Source organism: Chiloscyllium plagiosum, chromosome 22 (assembly GCF_004010195.1).
Source record: "Chiloscyllium plagiosum isolate BGI_BamShark_2017 chromosome 22, ASM401019v2, whole genome shotgun sequence".
NCBI classification, from domain to species: domain Eukaryota; kingdom Metazoa; phylum Chordata; class Chondrichthyes; order Orectolobiformes; family Hemiscylliidae; genus Chiloscyllium; species Chiloscyllium plagiosum.
The window spans coordinates 4466963-4491538 of record NC_057731.1 but is presented as its reverse complement, the minus strand read 5'-3'; the positions used below and the strand labels follow the sequence as shown (position 1 = coordinate 4491538).

The following is a 24576-nucleotide window of genomic DNA, read 5'->3' as shown; positions in this document are numbered from 1 at the left end:
AAAGATTTTGCTGGGGTTAAAGGACAAATGACATGAGATGGGCATGAAGGAGAAAATCAAAAATTTAGCGATATCATGCAAAAGAACTGGTATCGAGGATTCAAGTAATCTGGCAAGAACTTCCTTTGCTATGGTGGGCACAGAAGTACTGTTGGATTGTAGGTGCAGAGATATAGATTGTGAGAGAGACAAGAAAGTGATTAATGTTACAGCAGTCAAGCGGACCAAGGGAGACGACACGTTCAAGAAGGTGTTGAAAATGTAATCCATCATGAGCAGAGGGTGTTACTTGCTGGGTCAACATTAGTGGCATCCCTAATCTCCCTTGGGTGGTAGCAAGCTGCAACATGAACAGCCACAGTCCATATGGTATGAGTATATCCACCATCCTTACAAGGAATGGAGATAGAGGATTGTTGACTATCAAATATATGCTAATACAACTCCAAGTCAAAATGGTGTGAGACTTGGAAGTGAACTTGTAAGCAATGGTGTCCTCAATCATCTGTTGTCTCAACCTACCAAGTGTAGAGTTCACGAATCTAGATGGTGCTGTTGCAAGAACCCTGGTTAGTTACTGTAATGCAATTTGTAAACAGTATCAACAGCTGACACTATAGGCTGAAGGTGAAGGGATGTAGTAAGTGGAAGATGGGGTGCCAAGTAAGTGTGGTTCTATGCCCTGGATGGCATTAAGCTTCTTGATTGCTGTTAGAAATGCACCCATTCAGTTATGTGGAGAACATTCTATCATCCTAGTGACGTCAACTCTGCAGATGGTGGATCAGCTTTGGAGAATTAGAAGGCACGCTACTTACTGCAGAATTTCTAGCTAACAACTTGGTATTAAAGCCACAATACTTATACGGCTGGTCGAGTTTAGGTACTGATCATTGGTCAATACCTACACATCCCAGTCCTACCATTGCTAGTTAGGCATTAGCCATGGTAATGCCATTGTAAATCAAGACAATATGGTTAGATTTTCCCAAGTAGGAGATGGTCATGTCCTGTCAGTTATGTAGTACAAATGTTACTTGAATGTCTTATAACAGAATGTTATGAATCCAAACCTGGATGCTGTTTGAGCCTTAAACATTTAAACATGCATTGTTTTGATATCTGAGGAATCCCAAACGGTGTTGAACATTGCACAGTGAACAACCCCGATTCTGACCTGAAGGCCAAATAAAGGTCACTGAAGCAGCAGTTGAAGATTGTTCGGCTTTGGACACAATCTTGAGGAATGGCTACAGCAATGTCCAGATTGAGATGATGAACTCCAGCAAGCACCATCATCTACCTTTGCACTTGCTGTGACATCCAACAGTGCCTTGATGTCGAGGGTAGTCACTCACGTCTCCTTTAGAGTTCAATCCTCATATCCACATTTGGGCAAAGGGTGTAATAAAGTCAGAAGCTAAGTGGCTCAGATGAAACCCAAACTGAACACACGTGAACAGATTATTGCTGAAGTGGTTTTTGACAGCACAGTTGACAACTCTTCCTATCACTTGTCTAATGGGATTTGTCTAAGGGGCGAGATTAAGAAAGTGGGTCCTATGCCATTATGGGAAATGAACCCATGCTGCTGGTGCCATTCTGCATCGCAAACCATCTGTCCAGCCAACTGATTTACCCGTCAAGCACTCCAAGAATTAATGGTCTCTCAAAGACAGAAAGGATCTTGAAGAGAGATGTGGGAGTGCAAAGGATATACAATGAAGCTCAACAAGTTGTAATACGACCTGGTGAACATGCTATATGAACTAAATTGTGAAAGAAACCCCAGTGACTTGATGACAATCTTCATGAGTTTTTTTGGAAGTCCAACTCATTTGTAAAGTATTAACAAATGCCATGTCAGTGAGTGACATTTCAGGTTGTAAATTTGCTTGCTACACTGGTCAATTTGTTCTCAGATGTTTCATCACCATGCTCGGTAACATAATCAGTGAGCCACCAGAGAAGTGTTGGTGTTCTGTCCAGCTATTTTTCTGTCTCGGTTTGTTGTGGTGGGTGATATCATTCCTGGTTCTGTTTCTGAGTGAAGTGGGTTGTGAGGCACAGGTCTACTAGATTGAGAATGCTGTCTTTGCTGATGGAGTTGGTGCTTGTGTTTGTGTCCATGGTTTGTCCAGCAGTGAGGCCAGTGCTTCTTTGGCTGGGGTGATGTTTATTGATGTGAAGAAGGCCATCACGTCGAAGGATACCTTGTTGTCCTCTACCTTGGTGTCTTGGATGATATTAAGGACTTTCTGGGAGGAGTGAAAGGAAGTGGGTTGAGTCTTCTACTAGGTGTTTCAGTTTGTGTTGCAGTTCCTTTGCTAGTCTGTATGTCAACAAAGAGGGACACCAGTTCAACTGGGACAATACATCCATCCTGGGACAGGCTAAACAAAGACACACATGGGAATTTCTAGAGGCCTGGCATTCAAACTGGAGCTCCATTAACAAACATATAGATTTGGATGCCATTTACCATCCTCTCAGAAACAGACACAGAAATGATATCACCCACCACAACAAACTGATACAGATAAATAGCAAGTGGGACAGCACACCAGCGCTTCACCGGAGGCTCACTGATGACGTTACTTAGCATGGTGACGAAATTTCTGAAAACAAATCTCCCAACTCAGCGAGCAATTTTACAACTTAACCATAATCTGAGCACATTTCAGTCAACATTTTATCAATGCAGTCAGCCAACAATAAATTTGTGGAAAGCAAGGATCATATTTCCCAGTAAATTATTATGTGCAAGGAAAAGTCAAAAGCAGTACTGATTTGTAGTTTCAGAGTACAGACAAACAGTGGTGGATAGGATGAATAGGATGGAATGAATAGGGTGGAAAGGGTTGTGAAATTAGCTTACAATGGATGTGTGGACTTGGAAGAAAAATGGTTCATGCTTGAGGTCAGCTGTTGCTTAAATCCTTGTCCATGGCTTTTTTCCCTTCAGTCAATTCCAATATACTCCTGATTGGCCCCTCACATTCTGTCATGCAGAAACCTGAGGTGATTCAAAACACCGCTGTTCACTGATTACATTGGGCCCTATTAAACAATTCATGGATTTCAAGACTGTCATCTTTATTTTTAAATTTTCCAAGGCTTCACCTCTCCCAAACTCTACAATATCCACCAGCTCCACAACTCTCCAAGCTATCTGTTCTTGAAAGTCTGGCCTCTTTAGCACCCCCAATTGTAATTACTCCACCAGTGGCAGTCATGCTTTCAGTTACTGGGATCCCAAACTCAATTTTACACCTGACCACTTTATTTCTTCTTTTAAGAGGTTTGTTAAAAGCTCCTTTTGACAAGCCTTTGGCCATTTTCCCGAATATCTTATTTTCTTTCTCATAACACTCCTGTAAAGAATCATGGAATATTGCACTACAATTGAGGCAATATATAAATACAAGTTGGTGTTAATGGGGAAATTGGAGTTGTAGCTGATAAAAAGATAACAGTTTCCTTCATGAGTTGTTCAACTCACACAATCATCATGTTCCACTATAATAAAAGTTGTGCGTTAATAGGTGGATTGAGTGATTTACTGACTAAAATCTAAAATTTATAAAATGCTTCACAAATTCCATAAAGAAAAGTTGAAATATTTCATGGTTAGACATAATATTTTTCAACATGACAAAAATGCTGATCACAATAATTGTTGTCCTACCTGGTAGAGCTGGAAGGCACTATCCCCAGGTATAAAATTCAGTTGTTTATCCACAAAGAATTCTATTGCAATTAATAAATGAAGCACAGCCTTTCCCACTACAGACTTGAATGTCTAAACAAAGAAAAACAAGGAAATAACTTAGTTGAAGCTTGATTGAATAAATGCAGAGCAATTAGAATTTCATTTTTGTCAGAGATCATGAAATGAACGTAAGAATAGATCTGCCTTAGGTGTAAAATACAATATAGAAAGCCAACAAATGCACCAAAATTGATTTCAAGTTGGCTTAAGATCAAAGCAAGCACCTAATTATGCACTTTGATTAAGCCAATTCAAATGTCTTCAAATTGTATTCTGCATAAAGTCAAAGTCCACTTCTAAATTAGTGATGATTATGATAAAGGTTCAACATAAACATTTTGCTTGGTATGAAATACAACATCCCAAACTAAAATATATTCTCAATTCAAGTTTGTAGATTAATTTTACAAAAACAAGAAAGCATAAATGGTAACAGGAAACACAAGACAGGGAATCAAAATTCTGCTAATTATAGTGTAATCCAACTAAAAAACATACAGAAAAGAACAGTCATAGAGATGAACAGCATGGAAATAGATTCTTCAGTCCAACTTCTCCGTACCGACCCGATATACCAACCCAATCTAGTCCCACCTGCCACCTCCCAGCCCATATCCCTCCAAACCCTTCCTACTCATATACCCATCTAGATGCCTTTTAAATGTTGCAATCGTACTAGCCTCCAAGACTTTGTCTGGCAGCTCATTTCATACACATACCACCCTCTACATGACAAAGTTGCCCCTTAGATCTCTTTATTATCTTTCCCCTCTCACTTTAAACCTATGCCTTCTAGTTCTAGACTCCCCCACCCCAGGGAAAAGATTTTGTCTATTTATCCTAACCATGCCCCTCATGATTTTATAAACGTCTAAAAGGTTACCCCACAGCCTCCAATGCTCCAATGAAAACAGCCCTAGCCTATTCAATCTCTCCCTATAGCTCAAATCCTCCAACCCTAGCAATATCCTTGTAAATCTTATCTGAACTCTTTCAAGTACTAATCTCTCAAATTAATGCCAGACATAAAATATGAATACAAAATATTATTGAGCAGGTACTAAATAAAAAGAACTCAGGCTTGCATACAGCATAGCAATTTAGAGTGAAAAGCTGAGGGCTACCTGTTTCTTACTGCACCAGAAGTGTCTTACTTTGGAAAAGGAGGAATAGTGGAGAAAACTGCATGTTTACGATACGGTGGTGGCGAAAGCGCATGTTTCTTTTCTGCCTTCAGTTCTTCTCTGTCATACAAATCTTGTATCCCTATATTTATTAACGTAATGAATTGTGCATTTTTCACACAAGATCAGGAAAAACTGCAACACAGATAATGCTTGGCACATAGACAAGCAGACTATCAAAATGCCCAATCTCAGAAATTTAACAAGAGATGTGAAGGAAAACTTCCTGTTCACATTAAAAACTTCTTGAAATTTTAACTAAGCATGTAATACAAAAGTTAAAAGTGAAGAGTACAATGATGTTTTGCAACATGAACTTAAATAAAAGACAGCTGAAGTCATCCTGCTGGACAGAAAATATCATTTAATCTTTTAAAAATTGTTTTCTTAAATAATCAAGCCCTCAATCTATTGGATGGTATCATGTTTAATGGTGTTTATATAAATCCTCAGCACAAATGACAATGCAGCCCAAATGTCTGACATGAGATGCCTCCAGAAATGTTTTTCCTCATATTTCTTCAGAGGCAACAGCTTCGCTGCCATATGACCACATAATACATGGGGATTTTCTTCAGCAAGACACAGACAATGCTGGAGAAACTGAGTAAATTTAACAGCATCTGAGGAGAGAGAAAAAAAGTCAACATTTTGAATCCACTAAGACTCCTCAGACCAAAACATTAACTCCATCTTTCTCTCCACAGATGCTGCCAGTCTTGCTCAGTTTCTCCAGTACTTCTTACATTTGTTTCATATTTCCAGTATACACTGAATTTTGCTTTTATTTGGATTAATTGCTTGCAAGCCTCTTTGAGCTGTCCAGAAATATCAGCAGAGCAATAAGTAAGAATTTGCATTGCCCAATTAAGAGCAATATGCGTAAATTTGTGCAGACACAATACTTGCCCTGTTCTTATTGAGACTGAGAATTCTGCACAACAACATAAATAGGAACTGTTTGTAGGAACAGCAGTACCAGTATATTACAAAACTACTTCAACAGTTTATTTCTGTAAAATAATCCACAATCTTATTCATTCCGTGAGTTTTGAATAAAGTCCTTCTTACACAGCATGGTGGCTCAGCAGTTAGCACTACTGCCTGACAGCACCAGGGACCTGGGTTCGATTCACCCTCGGGTGACAGTGTGGAGTTTACACATTCACCCTGTGTCTGCATGGGTTTCAACTGGTTGCTACGGTTTCCTCCCATAGTCCAAAGTTGTGCAGGTTAGGTAGATTGGCCATGTTAAGTTCCCCAGTGTCCAGAGATGTACAGGCTGGGGGAAAAGGCCATGGGATATGCAGGGTTATAAGCAGAGGTAGGAGGATGGATCTGGGTTGGATGCTCTTCGGAGGATCAGTGTGGATTTGATGGGCTGAATGGCCTGCTTCCACACTATAGAGATTCTACAATTCTCAAACAAAAATGGAACTCTATTATTGATGGTTTTGATAAGGTTCAGGCATTACAGAATTTAAACCAACAAAGCAGGAACATCAAGCTCTAATTTGAGAGTGGGGAATTATGACATCATCCCAAGAAGTAATTTTTAAGTAATTAACACGCTATGGAACTTTCTTCAGAATTGGCAGCTAAGAACATTGGAGGTTTTACAAACTGTTCCATTAAATGAGAAGACGTGGGTGTTAAGGTTCAAAAGCTTGTTCCAAAAACCTTTTTTTAGTCAACAACTTGACAGTTTCTGTAAGCAGATGGCATCTCATATAAACTGAAACCTATCACTTTTACTGTTTATTGCACCAAAGAGCCATGTTATGCAAAGTTTGTATGCACTATACTTTTTTGCTCGATCAAATTTATTATGAGGTTTGAATTCTTCCCAGGCTGGAAACCTAGGCCACCACTGAAGTTGCGCTCCCCCATTATGCATAAAATGCTACCAGCCTACATTCCAGATGTCTGAACTTCACTTTAATTGCTCTTCCTGCAAAATCTTCAAAGCTTTATCCACATTTTTGAAATCTTTATTAACTTCAAAAGTTTATTTGTCACATTCCCACACAATACTTTGCCTATAAAAACCTTACCTGACACCTCGATTCTGACTGAGCATTCCAAAATCGTTCCGCTGCCCTCCTTTGTCTAGTATCATCTATTATCACATTGTTAACTTTATCTCATCTTTACTAGTTGGTTAAACATTCAACCTCAATAAATCCCCTAATCAACTCCATGGCCTTTACTGTGATCCCTCTACCACCAGCTGTTAACTTCTTTAGTACTAGATTTAATTAAATACCCATCTTCACTTTCTCAAAGTCTATTTTTTCAAACTTTTCAAAAATCATCATATTGTGCACACATCCTGCAATTGTTAATTACAGTACCAACTGTCTCCCATAAACTTGTTAAATCATACCTGTTTTTATGAAACACCACAGGTACTGATTCAGCATGAATAATGTCACAAGCATTCTACTTAAAATGTTGCATTTGCTGGAAACCTTACCACACTTTGCTACGGAGGAGTAAATTTGATAAGAAAGGAGAAAGTTGGTCATTTTACTCAGGATCCTTCGAGTCTGGAAACTGAAACATGTAGACATTTTCCTGGTATAGTTTCTACAACAAACAAATGAATAGATTGACACCAAGATGCTCACAACCAGACTGGATTTTAAATGAAACAACAACATTAGATTCAAACAATTAGATTATGAAAAGCCTGATTGATCATTTTTCTGATGATGAAGAAAAAACTTCAACCAAAAAAAAAGCAAGCTATGTAATAGTAGCTTGAGGAAAGTTCTTAATGGACTTCAAGCTTCCAAAAGAAGAGTGTATGAAAATACTTCAACACAACTGATTCATCCAAGAGCACCACAGATATCCATGCCTGTTCACATATTTACTATGGTTATCTGTAAACATTTATTTAGATGTCAATAATGACCGATGTAACTATATGCAAAAAAAAAGTATCCCCAAAAGTAAATTTTGAAAATTAGTCTAATTTTAACAAACGATTGTAAAAGAGATGCAAATTCAAGTCGTGCCATTAAGAACATTTGGGGCGGCATAGTGGCTCAGTGGTTAAATCTGCTACTTCACAGCACTAGGGACCTGGGCTCAATTCCAGCCTTGGGTAACTGTGTGGAGTTTACAAATTCTCCCCATGTTTACGTGGGTTTCCACCCAATGCTCTGATTTCCTCCCACAATCCAAAGTATGTGCAGGTTAGATGAATTGGCTATGCTAATAGTGTACAGAGATGTGCAGGCTAGGTGGATTAGCCATGGTGAATATAGGGTTACAGGTTGAGGGTGGAGGTGTGGGTTTGATCCTCTACAGAGGGGCAGTGCAGACTCAATGATGCAAATGGCCTCGTTCTGCACTCTCCGGATTCTACAATTGTACAATTCTTAAAATCAGCTAAATTAAAAGATTAAGATTTCTTGCTATTGCAGCTCTTTGGTTGTACTTCTAATCAGTGATAATTTGTCCCAGACTGAAAACTTTCGTAACAACCACAATTTACTTTGCACTTAGGATCCAAAATCCTCAACTAGGCCTTGTAAAGGCCAAATCGATACTTTGGCAGTTTCAGTAGCAAAAAAAACTTGAAACCATCCTTCCTAGCAACCCTTAAAATTGGCAGGTGCAGACCTCAGTCAACCTTTAGCTAGAATATTTGTTGATAACTGCCAAAAGGGACTGTGTTTAAATTGCCCTATTACCTCCAAGGTTCCAGTTGAAACCATTTCCTTAGGTATATTCATTTTCTCCAGACACCACACCCACTACCATATCCATACTGGAACAATGCCAAATGTAGCATCAGCAGCAAAGTAAAGTCAGTGGAGTGTAAATATACAGCTCCAAATTATGGAGCATTAAGGCTTTTTTTAAATGTTTAACTAAGTTAATAACTGAATAATCAGCTTATCAGTTCTTAACATATTTATCATTTGCATCTTGTTGTCTTAACTGAAAATATGTAAAAAAAGTGTTAGAATAATCTGCTCAGTAAACACAACGTGCAATTTCATGTTAATCACAACATGTAATCACAATGTGATGTTCTTGCATCAGTGAGGTTATTTCAGAAGCTAAACCAAAGAATCATTATGCCAAATAGATATAATTTGTTCATAAGCAAAATGACACAGTCTGAATTCTCAGGGACATGATAATTTCTGACATAGTGTTAAACATACATAGCAAATGAACTGCCCTATGCAAAGTCTGTAGCCTTCCCTTCAGGTTTTTGTGTGAACGGCACTGGTTGTCGAATTTTTTTTCTTCATTTAAATGTTGAATATTTACTGTTGTCAGTGCAGCATAATGTGACAAAACCTAATTTTGAAAATTATATTCCCTGCTTTAAGTGAAGATTATGAATTATTATGTCACCTGTGTTGCACTTGTTTCTCCATTTCCTGCTACTAAAGAGAGTGGAGTTGCATCCAGAAGTGGCAAAGCATTCCACTTCAGTTTCAACCTCAACGTTCTTTGCCATTATGATACAGTGTCCTCATAAACATTCGTCTCTGCATTTACTAAGGCAAAAATGCCACTCTCATCTCATCAATACCTAATATTTATTCAAATCTCCAGTCACCCAATATAATCTACTTTATCCAATTTCTTCTCCATCTTTCTTGAAGACATTTTTTGCTCACACAGACTCAAATAACTTTGTCATGTGAGCCTCGAAACTACATCACGACTGGTGACAGCTCTGAAACTGAAGTTCACCATGTCCTAAATTTTCAGCTTCGAAAAGCAATTAGAAACTAAACACCTGGGATGCATTTATTCAGTGGTGCTGAAACAATTTGTAGCACTGGCTGAGACTAACCCAGCTTAGAATGGTGGGAGAATTTAATAACAAAATTAAGTAGAAATTATTGTAACTTCACAAAAAGCTTCTGTTATCTAAGACTAATTCCTGGACTCCGGCTATACCCAGAAGCCAGTTCCTAAAGATTTGCTTGTGAAAATATGCAGATGCCATAATGTTCTAACAATTCAGCAAATCGGACAATTTTCATGGAGGGTGATTACATGTTAACATTTGAAGGGGTGGACCCTTCATCACATCTAATGAAGGGATGCCCCTGAAACGTGAACTTGCCTATTTTCTCCACAGGTGCTAAGTGACAAGCATTTTCAAATATTTTTAAAAGAATCTTGTTATAAAACTCTCTCTCTTTATCAAAAGGTTTGTAAAGGTTTTAAAAGTATGAAAAGATAGTCAACTCAAGTCACATTTTAATATATTCACAGAATTATGCAATACATATCTATGTAGACAGTGAAGTAATTTGCAACCTTTCCAAGAATCCTCCCATACATTGCCTAAGTGTAGGATGGAGAGGATAATTATGACAGTGAAACATGACCCTGCCTTCACCCAACATACACTTAAAAGTTGCTACAGTTCTACTGGACCATAAGGCTGCTCGCTTGAAAGTCCAGCCAGTACATGAAAAGCCATACCACAATCAGACACAGTGATGTAACAATCTTGCACTTTATAGAATCCTTCACAGCTGCCTAACCATCAGATGTTTATACTTTATAAGAATTTGTGCTAAAAATGATAACCTTCTGAGCTGTATAGCAAATCTACTGTAAACATTTCATAAAGGAGTGGAACAGAATGTAAAGAAATGTTGCTGGACTTCAAACATAATTGAGGTATCCAGTGCCTGTACACTCAACAGACATATCAAATGTCTAAGGAAAATCCCAGGCTACCAGCTTAGAAAGTTTTAAATCATGTATAGTGTGATTGTCCAAATGCAAAGTGAGACTAAACAGTAAACACTATACTGAAACACAATAAAGGTGGTCATTGGTAAAACAACGAAGAAATTGTTTCCAACCTATAAATACATGAAGCTAACACAGCTGCGAAGTTGAACAACTGGGACGAGTTTGAACCTGTCTACACACAGTTCTATTAATAAATAAGATCTTATTGGAGTCCTACCCAGAATGCATCTCTGCTGCAACGTTTAGCCAGCCAGACACCCAGATTTGCAAGACTTCTGCATTCTTTGCAGCCTACATGATACTCTAACTACGGAAATGTCTACAACAACTGTATCCTGTTTTGGGCTTGGTGCAATACCACATTCCATTCACATGAAAACAGATGAGCCCTGACTGAAAAGACTTCCATATTTAAAATCAGATGATTTAATCAAATGACAACATGGATTTATTTGCAATCTTACTGACCAGCAGGTTAAATAAACGTTGTTACTTTGAGTTAAATAATTTACATGTACATTAGTAATCCACACGTTTGAAAACTTGAAAAAAACTCATTAAAACGTATTCCCTAAATAACCTTTTACTCCACGATTAGCAAATATAATTTTATAAAAAGCAGTTACAAAATTACCTTTGTTTTGCACTGATAATGAATATTCATCAATGCTGGGTAGATCACCTATTGATAGAAATTTTAAAAATGCATTTCCATTGCAACTTCATCGACAAGTCTCGTCACAGCAATCCAGTCTCATTATGCAGACATGTTGGAATGTCAAAGTCCAGCTGCCCACCCATTCAGTCAGCACATGCAAGAAAGCTAGGTTACGCTTCAACAGCTTAAACGAGTATCTAGAATTGTACTTTGTAACCTTCCATCAACACTCATTTGAAATATCTGCCTGTTTTTATTTTATTTCACATTTCATGAATAATTCGAGTTTGTTCTGTTGTGAGCACAATCCCATTGACGCACTGTTAAAACAAATCAGCCTCACCGAGGCAAAATTTTGTTCAGCGCGGTTTCAAATAAAGACTGCTGGACTTAACGTTACCCACCTAACGATCCACTCCAATCCCTGCAACGCAGGGATAAAACCCGCAAATTTTGTCTGCCGGAATTCCTCACGTTTCTGCAGCCAATATACACTCAACTGTCCACGATCACACAGGCCGATTTTCAGGCTACGGATGATAGACTTCCGATCAGAACATGTTCATTCGCGGGGTCAGTGACCCATTTCTGATCAAAGAGAATCGAAAAAAAGTTGAAGGCGGCACGTTACATTGCAGCCATTCGGTCGTGAACAATCTCAACATACTGAAACTTAAATTCTATGTTGAAAAAAAAACAAATCTTGGGAAAAGCTATCATCAATACCTCAGTTCTATCTTTCTCTCCCACACGGCTGAATGCGTAGTGTGCAGAGGCGGATCACTGATCTCCCTTTGTCATCATTACGTACTGTTAACGAATGAGAAACCCCGCAAATGCTACTCTCACTGTAAAGATCTAGGTCACGAACGTTGCACTGTGATTGGCTGTCTAGTCAGCTGTCCAAAACAGATAAGCGTAAACTAACAACAGAAATTAACCAGTCTTGTGTGCCATAAGCAGGACTGAACACGACTAAAAATAGTTTGGTCAAAATCGACTGCACATGGACACGAGTAACTCTCCTTGTACTAACAGCTCGAACAAAGCGGAAAAGGGCGGTGCTTCGAAATAAATCCAAGTCACAGGTGGCAATAGTCACATCCAGTATGAGTCATGTAACTGATTACTCATTGTCTAACTGGAGACTTTCAGAGAGATGCGTTCCTTGCTGCAGCAGACAAAAAACAGATTCATATCAGCGGTGACGGTTTTCGATTGGTTTCCTTGCAAGCAACAGCCTAATGTATCACTTTCCAGAGTTTTCCGAAAAGGGTCACATTTTCCCCTCAGATATTACCCTTTTGTTTCAGACTTTAAGGGTTTTGTTTTCACAAATTATTGATATACTCAGTGGTGGCGGCAGGGAGGGGGTCTTCTAAATAATGCTATCACACACCAGGAAATCCCAATGGATGTCACTCTACACTTGGTTTTATCTTAATCCACTGGTAACTTTTAAGGCCGAGACCTTACAGAATCGTATAATTCCACAGCACACGAGGCGGCTATTCGGCCTACTGTGCCTGCATTGACTTTCCAAATCAGCACGTCACCTAAAGCTGTTTTCCCAAACTCCATTTTTCATTAACCCTGCACAGTGTACTTTTCCAGATGATCTATTCTTTATTGAATACATCTACTAAAATTGTCTCGATCACACTCTCAGGACATTCCAAAACTTGACCACTCAGTGAAAAGGTTTTGATCATTTTTGATTTCTTGTACCAATTATTTTTATTGTGTCCCTACATTCTCCATCCTTCAATAAGTGCCAATAGTTTCTCCTCATCTTCTCTGTCCAAATGCCTCATAATTATGAATTCCACCATCATAACTCAGCTGTCTTTATTTCTCAACTTTGTCTTCATAACTCAAGTTCCTCATCTGCAACCATCTGGACCATCTGGACCATCACGTATGCCTTCACATCTTTGCTGAAGTGCAGTGCCCAGAACTGGATGTAATATTCCAGCTGAAGTGAACCAGTGTCTTGCACATATTCAAAATAACCGCTGAGAATGCAGTTAATAAAGCATTCAAAATGTGTCTTGTTATTTTCAATGATTTATGCACGTATCTATACAGGTCCTCTTTCTGTGTCCCATTCAGAGTTGGAGCCTAGATATTATCTTTCCATGCTAGAAGTCAGAGTTGATAGATAAGCTGGAAGAGCACAACAGGTCAGACAGCATCCAAGGAGCAGGAAAATCAATGTTTCGACTGAAACTCTTCCAGTTTCATATCTATCAACTCTGACTTCCAGCATCTGCAGTCTTTACTGTCTCCTAGTCACTGAAAACCAACACTGCAAAATCTCTTCTAAGGATGCCAACATTGAAGAAGTTTTCCTCCTCCTTCCAAAGAGAGCTCAGTGAGTTTCTCTACCACTCCAACCCCCAGATTACTTCCTCTACGCTGAAGCAATCTCACTACTACAGCCATATCTCTTTCAGTGCCTGTCTACACAGCTGATTCATTCCCCATGGACTCCAAATAACTTTCAGACCTTCACAACTTGGACCCAACCGTGACAACCGCTACCCACAGAACTTCTAGTGCCTCCAGAAATGATTCTCCCTGAGGATTCTCGGCTCCATGCTCTCTGGCATGAGGTTACATCTTGTCTCCCTCAGTCAGCCTTGCTCCAGCTCAGGACCTCTCTCTCCCGGACCTGCAGAGGACCTCTACTGTTATTTATTCTCCAAAAGATCCACACCCTTAACAAACGCGTTTTCTTCTGACAAAGAGTTCTATCCAAAACATTGACTTTCCTACTCCTTGGATGCTGTCTGACCTGCTGTGCTCTTCCAAATTCATATCTATCGACTATTATCTTTCCATGTTCTTTGACCAAAATGAATTACATCATGTTTTTCTGCATTAAACATCATGTGCTTCCTATCTGCCCATCCAACCAAATAATTCATGTCCTTATAAGGTTAAAGATTAAGCTCCTCACAGTTGTATGATTATAACCTAGGTTAACCAAACTCCTTTTGGGGTTCTCAGTGAGTAAAGTAACAATAATTGTTGTCATTGCATGTTATAGCCCACTGTAAATAATAGACAGATATTTAGCAATAAAATACTTAAAATAAAACACAAAACAGTTGGTCTGCTACCAACTGTTGAGACAGATAAGGTAAAAGAAGGTAACATTTTGTGCAACTGAATATCAAAGATATCATTCCAAAACTGTATATTATTTGTGGTTGTATAATTTCAGCATTTGCAATGCTTGTTGATTTGTCATGAAACTGTACTTGCAGAGTTGTACTTATTCATCAGTGTGTGGAACATAAACTAGAATTTAGAATCTAGAATGGAAGGAAGGAAAAAAACGTATTCAGTTTCAAGTGAAAACTGATGCTCATACTGTATTCACTTCTGATGATCCAGCATAATCTGACCATTTTTAAATGGACATCTGGACCATGCTGAAAAATGAACAAGAGATTGTGTGACAGTAGTTCCATACCATAAAAATTAATACAAAACATTCTTTGTCTGTCTGCCACTACCAGCTCTCCATGAGATCAAGAGCCGACAGTATCCCATATTAACAAACAATCCATGACCTTCAATTACAAATTTGGCAAACTGCCAAGAAATGGTTATAACTGCAGTGGATAATAAAATTGTGCTGTATTAACATAAGCAAATGCATCTATAGCAGGAAATCCATTATCTGCCATAATTATTAAATTAATTCATACATTAAGATAAAATATTGTTCATTCTAATCAAATGTATCATTATCAGTTAACTTGACTAATACATTCCACAGCTGTTCTGTTGTAAAGCTGTTGCTACATCAGGAAATTTGTCTGAATCCAGTGCAGTATAGTTTCACAGCCAATGAAGTATTCTTGAAGTGTAATAATTATTGCAATGCAGAAAACAGGGCAGCAAACCTGCCCATAAACAATGTGATAATGACCAGATGATCTGTTTGTGTTGTTGATTGCAGACTAAATATTGGCCAGGACACCAGGGAATGCTCTTGCTTGAAATAGTAGCACACAGTCTTTGACTTCTAGCACAAGACAGCACTCAAACAGTGCAGTGCTGTCTCAGTATGACCCTAGAATAACAACCTTCATTTCTGTGCTCAAGACTCTGGAAAAGACCTTACATCCAAAAGGTTTTGACTTCAAGATGACAGTGCTACCAAGTGAGCCACAGCTGACACAGCATTCAATAGTTTAAAATGAAAATGCTTAAATATATTGGGAAGATTATCAGCTCTTATGAAATACAACAATAGATGGGTAACAATTGGAAAGGAAGATGTTTCAGAGTATTCTGCAATAGTGCTGAGGCAAATATGAAATGTTGCAAATGTGATGAAATATTAAAATGAATCTAAAAGAAAAAAGGTTGATGAAGGTAAGAGCTTTTATTAAGTATTTTAAACACAAAATCTTCTCAATCTTTTGGATGCTATTCATCAGCTGTGATGTGGAGCTACCTGATGAAGGAGCAGCACTCTGAAAGCTAGTGCTTACAAATAAACCTGTTGGACTATAACCTGGTGTTGTGTGATTTTTAACTAAATTCATCAGCTGGACATTTCCAGGATATGTGTGACACGCAGAGAGAGGACAAGGGGAGATGATATTTCTCCCATTCATGCTGGCATATTTCTAGCCAGGATATGAAAGTAGTTCTGAAAATATCATTGCTTGCCTTGTTTAATGATAATTTGTTCTTTTAAAAACATCATGCCAAAAAGCATATGTCACCAATATATTGTGCTCAAAATAACTTGTCAAAAAATGTCATCTTCAAGGTTCACAGACTGGACCAACCCATAAAAAACAACCGATGAAAATATCTCAACAAGGATTACTAACTTCAGGAAGGAAGGTAAAAGTAAAATTAATATGCTGATACAATCACTGTTGGGCCAATATTTTTATATTTCCCCCCTCCATTAAAATATTTCCATTCATGTCTAAAACTGCTCAAAATATAGCGAAAATGTTGAAAAAAATCTTTCAACTGTAAGCAGCTTTCAATCTCATGTATGACTGAATTAATTCTCATAGGGGAAGTTACATTATGCCTTCCAATTGTTGCTCAGTTGAAAATTCCACTTGTGCATAATTATTTTAGAGATGTATGTTATCTCATCGAATTACAGAATTAGAAGAGGCCCTTCAGCTCATCAAGTCTGTACCGCTAAAAATATGCTAACAACTACACAAATCCCACTTCCCTGCACTTAACCCAGAGTCTTAAATGTTATGACACCTCATGTGTTAATTCAAGTACTTTCTAAGGATTGTACGGTTTAATCTGAGGCAGTGTGATCCATACACAACCACCCTCTGAGTGAAAAGGTTTTCCCTCAAGACCCCCTAAACCTCTTGGCTTTCAGTTTAAAATTATGCTCCCTTGTTATTGACTAAGAGAAACAGCTGTTTTCTATTTACACTGTCCATGCCTCTCATCTTCTTATCCACCTCCAGTCAGGTCCCTCACGACTTTCTCTTCCCCAAAGAAAACAACTTGAGCTTGTCTAACCTCTTGATTGCTGAAATGTTCCATCCCAGACATCATCCTGGTGTATCTCATTTGCAACTACTCCAATGCAATCACATCCTTCCTACAGTGTGGCGATCAGAAGTGTACACAGTACTTTGTGGGCGGCACGGTGGCACAGTGGTTAGCACTGCTGCCTCACAGCGCCGGAGACCCGGGTTCAATTCCCGACTCAGGCGACTGACTGTGTGGAGTTTGCACACTCTCCCCGTGTCTGCGTGGGTTTCCTCCGGGTGCTCCGGTTTCTTCCCACAGTCCAAAAGATGTGCGGGTCAGGTGAATTGGCCATGCTAAATTGCCCATAGTGTTAGGTTAAAGGGGTAAATGTAGGGGTATGGGTGGGTTGCGCTTCGGCGGGTCGGTGTGGACTTGTTGGGCCGAAGGGCCTGTTTCCACACTGTAAGTAATCTAATCTAATCTAATCTACTTCGGCTGTGGCCAAACCAATGTGCTGTACAGATGCAAATGACCTCATTGATGTTATAATCTATGTCACGACTGATAAAGGCAACCATCTCGCATGCCTTTTTGAACTATACTATTAACCTGTCCTGCCATCTTTTCAATTTGTTTCCTAGAAACTACCATCAACTGTCAGAAAGAAACTAGAACTTTGCCAGCAATGCATCAACCTGTTACTGCAGTGAAATTGATGGAAAATTGTCCCCATTTTGAAAATTAATCTTTTTCAAGGAAATCTTGGAAGTCTTCTCCAATTAAATGGGAAAATGATCAGAAAGGAAGAGCACAAATACTATTAATATCAGAACATGTTAAGTTTTCTTTCTCAATTCATGAAAGTAATGAGAACAATGAACAATTTTTAAAAATATTGTTTTTTAACTGATTTACTCTTTTACAGTTCTGCAGTTATAAATGAGAAGGTGAACCATGGAAAAGTGAACAGAAGCGGCTAGTCGTGAAATATTGCACATCTCCCCACATGTCTGTATTGTAGGAAACTACAATCAGGACAACAGCATTTAGCACAATGTGGAATTTGTTGCAGTTTCTTTCCTTCAGGTTTGTTGCGATAAAGTTTACAGAAAAACAGTTCTTTGAATCAGCTGTTGGACGTTGATTGATGTACTGGCAAAGATCCAACACAACCTTGCCTGCAATGGAGCATGACCAAAGTCAAATATTAATTGTAACAAGGATCTGGATTGTTACTGAACAGTTAACCTTTAGTCAGCAAAAGACCAAAGCTGCAACTGTCAGAAACCATGTGTTAGTCTTACCATATTTGATCTAAATAGCAAAAATAACTACTTCAGCAGCTGACTGCTTGTTGCCACAATAAGACATGATTTATGTATTCTAATCATGTAGGGAAAATATCTGAACCAACCAACTCTCATTTTCCTGGGCTAACTGGTTTGATTTTGCACAGTTCACACACTACAGCATTATAAGAAACATTATTCATGATAAACTAGTCAAACATTGTAAATTAATACCAGAGTATTAATCTTAAACTATTAAATTAAACCAAAATATAATTGAACACTTGCTTCCAATAGATATAGGAGAACTCAGCCATTCAACCCATTGAATCAGTTCCACTAATGAGATAATGGCTTTTCTAGTATCCTTACCTCAACTTTGCAGCTTTATCCCCTCATAACCCTTGTTTCCCTGAAAGATTAAAAATCTATCTCAACCTTGAAATACTTATTGACCCAGTCTCTGCAGTAAATAATTCCACAAATTCTCTACCCACAGACAAAGAAAGACCTCAGCTTGGTAATAACTGGGCAACCCCTTACTGAGAGATTATGCTTCCTGATCCTGGACTCTCCCACAAGTGGAAACAACCTCTCCCTATCTACCCTGTCAAAGAGCCAAAGAACCTTGTCTCTCAAAGAAACTTACCTTCAACAATGTCATCTCTCATTCTTATAAACTCCATAAGTACAGGCCCAACCCACTCAACCTCTCCTCATAAGAAAATCCCTTCACACACATGAACAACTCTGAATCATCTATGGTTTGCCTCCAATAACAATATATCTTTCATTGTGTAAGGGGACTAAAACTGTTAAAGTGCCCTAGCTGTAGTCTAATGAATCTCTTTTATAGTTTTAATAAGGCTTCAATATTTTATACTCCATTCCCTTTAAAATAAAGGCTAACTTTCAATTTGCGTTCCCTATTATCCACTGAACTTGGTTGATAGCTTTTGTAATTTGTGCACAAGGACTCCCAAATCCCTCTGTGCCACAGCTTTCTGTAGTCCTTCTCTGCTTTGACAATATTCAGCTCCTCTCACCTTCCTGCCAAAGTACATAACCTCATATTTTCCCACATTACAGTTTGTCTTTTTTTTTTGCCCACTTGCTTGATCGATCTGGAACCCTTTGAAAACTGTCATCCTCACCACTTAGCCTCCTACCTATTTTTGTATTAACTGCAAACTTGGCAATAATCTAAGTTTATATTAACTTCTTCCCCTTGAATAGTTACCAATCTCATGTATACTTTATCAGTTAAATCCATGATCACGCATCTGCTATTACATTCTTATGACCCGCAATATGTACGATTTGTAAATTAACTGTGTAAAACAAGACTCCAATGAAATAGTCTCATATTCTTGTCTTTAAAGCGTCCCAAGAATGCAAGCGGATTGTGATCTGTGTACACAGCTGTCTCCAACACATTGTCGATGACATAAACATTAAAATGTTGTAAGGCAGTACCAAATTCAATAGTTCTTTTTCAATTGTGGAGTATTTTCTCTGGTGGGTGTTGAGTTTCTTTGAAAAGTAACCAACTGGCAGTTCAATTCCATTATCATCTTCTTGTAGCAGTACAGCTCCAACTCCTATGTCACTAGCATCGATGGCAACTTTGAAAGGTTTCAAAACGTTTGGTGTAGCTAAAACTGGTGCAATAGATAATATCGCTTTTAAATTGTCAAATGCACCCTAGCATTGTTCTGTCCATCGAAATTTTGTGTTCTTCTTCAGCAAATCTGTCAATGGTACCACTACGTGCTGAAGTTTGAACAAACTTCTGATACAATGAGCTTAGTTCCAAAGGTCGAAGCACCTCTTTCTTCGAGGTTGGTCATGGAAATTCCTCGATCCTTCGTCTTTGAATTCCTTGGAGTCAACCTTCCATGACTTATGTTGTCTCCCAAGAATGTCACCTCTACTTTCGCAAATTCAGTTTTGTTTAAGTTTATGACCAGTTTTGTTCTCTTAATTGGTCAAAGAGCTCTGCCAACTGTGTCATGTGATCTTCCCAGGATTCACTAAAGATCCCTACATTGTACAAATAGACTGTACAGTTTGTTAAACCAGTCACAACTCTGTACATGAGTCTTTGAAATGTGGCGGGTGCATTCTTCATTCCAAAAGGCATCACTTCGAATTCATATAGCCCATTTGGGGTTACAAACGCAGAAATTTCTTTCATCTTCTCTGATGAAGGTATCTGCCAATAACCACACAGTAAGTCCAACTTTATGATGTAACTGGCTTGTCCCACTTTCTCGATACAGTCCTCCAATCTCAGTATTGGTATGAGTCTGATTTTGTTACAGTGTTGGCCTTCCAATAATCCACACAAAATTGTTGAGTCCGTCAGGTTTGGGAACTAAGATGATTGGAGAACTCCACTTGTTCTGACTTGGTTCAATGATATCTTCATTGATGATGGCCTCCACTTCTCTCTGGACCTGCCTGGATTTGAAAGGATTAAGCCGATAGAGGTGTTGTTTTATTGGACCTGCATTCCCTATGTCTACCTCATGCACAATAGCGTTAGTCACCCCCATCTTATTCCTACATATGTCTTCATACTGCTGTAACAAACTTTTCAACTGTGTTCTTTGCTCCTGAGACAGATAACTGTTTGGGGGTCACGTTCGTGATTTGAACAGGTTTAGACAGATCCATCCAGTCTGAGATTTGAACAGATTTGGGGTGCAAAAAAAAAGCCCAGTAAATTTAAACACTTGCCAGTTAATGTCCTAGATCTTTAAAATAAATCATAGGCAAGACAATTTGTTTAATATAACCAACCACAAGTAACCGAAATTAAAAGTGAGAGAAATGGCTCTTAAAGTTACTAATGAGGTTCTGGGGTTTGAAGATGATTCCCAAATTTGCCAAGGAAGTTTACAAAGAAAAGACTATACTCATAGAATTAGCAAAGAGGTTAGAATTGGGTTTAACCAAGAACAAAAGTAAAGCAGAAATTCTAAGGGATTATTCAAACACTTAGATGTGCCACATTTTGATGAGAAAGATGTTGAAGCCTTCTTTATTTAATGTGAAAAATTGGCTCGGCAGATTGAGTGGTCAGAGGACATGTGGGTAATGCTAGTTCAGACTAAACTGTTAGGCAGAGCTAGTAAGGTATTTGCAGCACTGTCAGATGGGGGAGTGCGAAAGGTCCCGGGTTCAAATCCCAGATGAGTTCCCAAACTGTTATGACATAGGGTAAATCCTTCTGCTAATTTGAACCAGACTGACAGAAAAACTCACCTCGCCTTGTGATCTGTTAAAGTCTGAGTGACAAATAATTACAAAAATCTCTCTATGTACAGAAAAAAAATTAACAATTTATTCTTTAACTCTAAAAAACACAAGAACATTAAACAAACTATCTACATTGTAATCCTCCTTTGTCTGTTCAATCTATCTACCTCCCACTCTACAACAATATACTGATCCGATAAAACTTCCCGATTAATTTTACAAATAAAAAACAAATTTCAAAATCAGCCAGTTGTCACTTTTCCCTTGGTATCTTCATCGGTACTTTCCTGAGTCTTTTCTTCAGTTTTCTGCTTCACAAATTTCATATGAAAAGGTACCTTTCCGATAAAGGCTCGGCAGACCGTATTTTCATTGGTGCTCTTTGACGCTCAGGCTAACTGTTCAAGATACCCAATTTTGTATACCACAAAACATCAAACCATGTCATTCTTTTGATGTCATCCAACTGGATTTTGGTATCTAGGGGCGTCATTTAAACTGTGTGACCGAATTTGAATTTGTTGTGTAACACAGCAATGTAGCGCCAGTTATTTTTTTCACAACCAAATGCTACATGTTAAAATTTTCAGCACACTCTGTGCCTCTCTCGGTCCATGCCAGCTTCCACTCTCTCTTAAAGGTACAGTACACACCTATACCTTCATAACAATATTTACTTCCCTCATCCAACTTTTTAACATACATATTGTAAATAATTGTGGCCCCTGTGGCACTCCATTCAATAGAGGTTCCCCTTAGGTCAATTCTTTTTCCTTAAAGTCATTGTCCAATTTTATGAAACTTCACTTGGGAATGTTATTTTTTCTACGCAATCTAGCCTTGCTTAAAGCTTTATATAGAGTTAGAGAGATGTACAGCACGAAACAAACCCTTCGGTCCAACATCCATGCTGACCAGATATCCTAAATTAATCCAGTTCCATTTGCCAGCACTTGGTCCATATGCCTCTAAATCCCTCCTATTCAAATATCCATCCAAATGCCTTTTAAATGTTTTAATTGTACCTGCCTCCACCGCTTCTTCTGGCAACTCATTCCATTCATGCACCACCTTCTGCTTATATTTCAGTTAATCTTGCTTCAACTCTTCAATTCCATTCTGCATTTTGAAAGTCTCACGACTTATTTTGTAAAAGGTTTCAAATTGACTTGAGATGACTTACAAGTCATGTATTTATATATACACACATACATACATACATATATACACACACCATCAATCTTTTACAAAAAAAACTGCAATACCTCAAGAGTCAATTTTATGCTTTACCAAGCACAGGACATCAATAGTGAGGAATAAAACGCTACTACCTCTGCCAATTTCAACATCAAACAATTTTTATCAACAAAAATCCCTTAACTGATCTGAATACAGCAAATTAACAACAATCTCAGAAGCATAAACCAGTATGAACCAAGTCTGACTTTATCATTTCAGGAGGATTTACACATAGAAGTGAAGGACCAACTGATAAATCTATGTCCTTTAACTCCTGCAGGAAGAGCATGACACTTTAGCTTTGCCTGGATTGAACTGCGTGTTCCAAATTTGAAAAAAAGTGTCCTAATATACTGTGTTGAATATTAATAGGCTGAGAGTCAGTTAACTGCACTTAACTGATGCTGCACAGTGGACATTCAAGCCAATTTCTATTTGAATGAGCAACCGAGGTGTACACTACATGGCGCTCATAGCATTTTTACCAAAGGCACAAAAAAAAAATCAATTTTCAACCTTCACAGAAAAAAATTATTTTTTTCTTCATGGGACGTGGGCATTGCTGGCTTGCCAGCATTTATTGCCCATCCCACACTATCCTTCTAGAACTGCTGCAATCCATATGCTCTGGGTTCACCCACAATGCTGTAAGGGAGGAAATTCCAAGATTTTGACCCAAAGACAATGAAGGAACAACAATATATTTCTGAGTCAAGATGGTGATTAGTCTGGGGCAGAATTTACAGGTGGTGGTATTCCCATGTATCTGCTGTCCTCGTCCTTTGAAGTGGAAGTCGTCATGGGTTTTGAAGTTGCTGTCTAAGGAGCTTTGGTAAATGTCTGCAGTGCAACTTTTGCTACTGAGTATTGGAGGAGGAGGGAGTGGATGTTTGTGGATATAGTGCCAATTAAGCAGCCTGCTTTATCCTGGATAGTGTCAGACTTCTTGAGTATTGTTAGAGCTGAATCATCCAGCAATTGGGGGTATTCCATCATAGAGTCATAGAGATGTACAGCATGGAAACAGACCTTTCGGTCCAACCTGTCCATGCCGACCAGATATCCCAACCCAATCTAGTCCCACCTGCCAGCACCCTTCCTATTTATATACCCATCCAAATGCCTCTTAAATGTTGCAATTGTACCAGCCTCCACCACTTCCTCTGGCAGCTCATTCCATACACGTACCACCCTCTGCGTGAAAACTTTGCCCCTTAGGTGTCTTTTATATCTTTGCCCTCTCACCCGAAACCTATGCCCTCTAGTTCTGGACTCGCTGATCCCAGGGAAAAGACTTTGCCTATTTATCCTATCAATTCCCCTCATAATTTTGTAAACATCTATAAGGTCACCCCTCAGCCTCCGATGCTCCAGGGAAAACAGCCCCAGCCTGTAAGGCCGCATCCTATAGCACAAATCCTCCAACCCTGGCAATATCCTTGTAAATCTTTTCTGAACCCTTTCAAGTTTCACAACATCTTTTCTAGAGGAAGGAGACCAGAATTGCACGCAATATTCCAACAGTGGCCTAACCAATGTCCTGTACAGCCGTAACATGACCTCCCAACTCCTGTACTCAATACTCTGACCAATAAAGGAAAGCATACCAAACGCCACCTTCACTATCCTATCTAACTGTGACTCCACTTTCAAGGAGCTTTGAACCTGCACTCCAAGGTCTCTTTGTTCAGCAGCACTCCGGAGGACCTTACCGTTAAGTGTATAAGTTCTGCTAAGATTTGCTTTCCCAAAATGCAGCACCTCGTATTCATCTGAATTAAACTCCATCTGCCACTTCTCAGCCCATTGGCCCATCTGGTCCAGATCCTGTTGTAATCTGAGGTAACCCTCTTCGCTGTCCACTACACCTCCAATTTTGGTGTCATCTGCAAACTTACTAACTGTACCTCTTATGCTCACATCCAAATCATTTAT

At 38.7% G+C, this 24576-nt stretch overlaps 1 protein-coding gene across 3 annotated transcripts in view; it reads right to left on the bottom strand.

The window, feature by feature from the left end:
- Nucleotides 1–2756: 2756 nt before the first annotated feature.
- LOC122561022 (probable JmjC domain-containing histone demethylation protein 2C) overlaps nt 2757–24576 on the bottom strand; it is a 289853-nt gene continuing 268033 nt past the window's right edge. Inside the window, exons 1-3 of one of the 3 annotated variants that reach the window (XR_006314886.1) lie at nt 12089–12382; nt 11767–11950; nt 3681–3802 (exon numbers count right to left, since the gene is read on the bottom strand). Coding sequence is in view for 2 of the 3 variants with exons in the window: in XM_043712298.1 (XP_043568233.1) it covers nt 3668–3802 (135 nt within the window). In the remaining variant the exon portion in view is untranslated. Of the gene's footprint in view, nt 3017–3060; nt 3803–11766; nt 11951–12088; nt 12383–24576 lie in introns of those variants that run through there. The other 2 variants (XM_043712299.1, XM_043712298.1) reach the window with 2 other exon arrangements.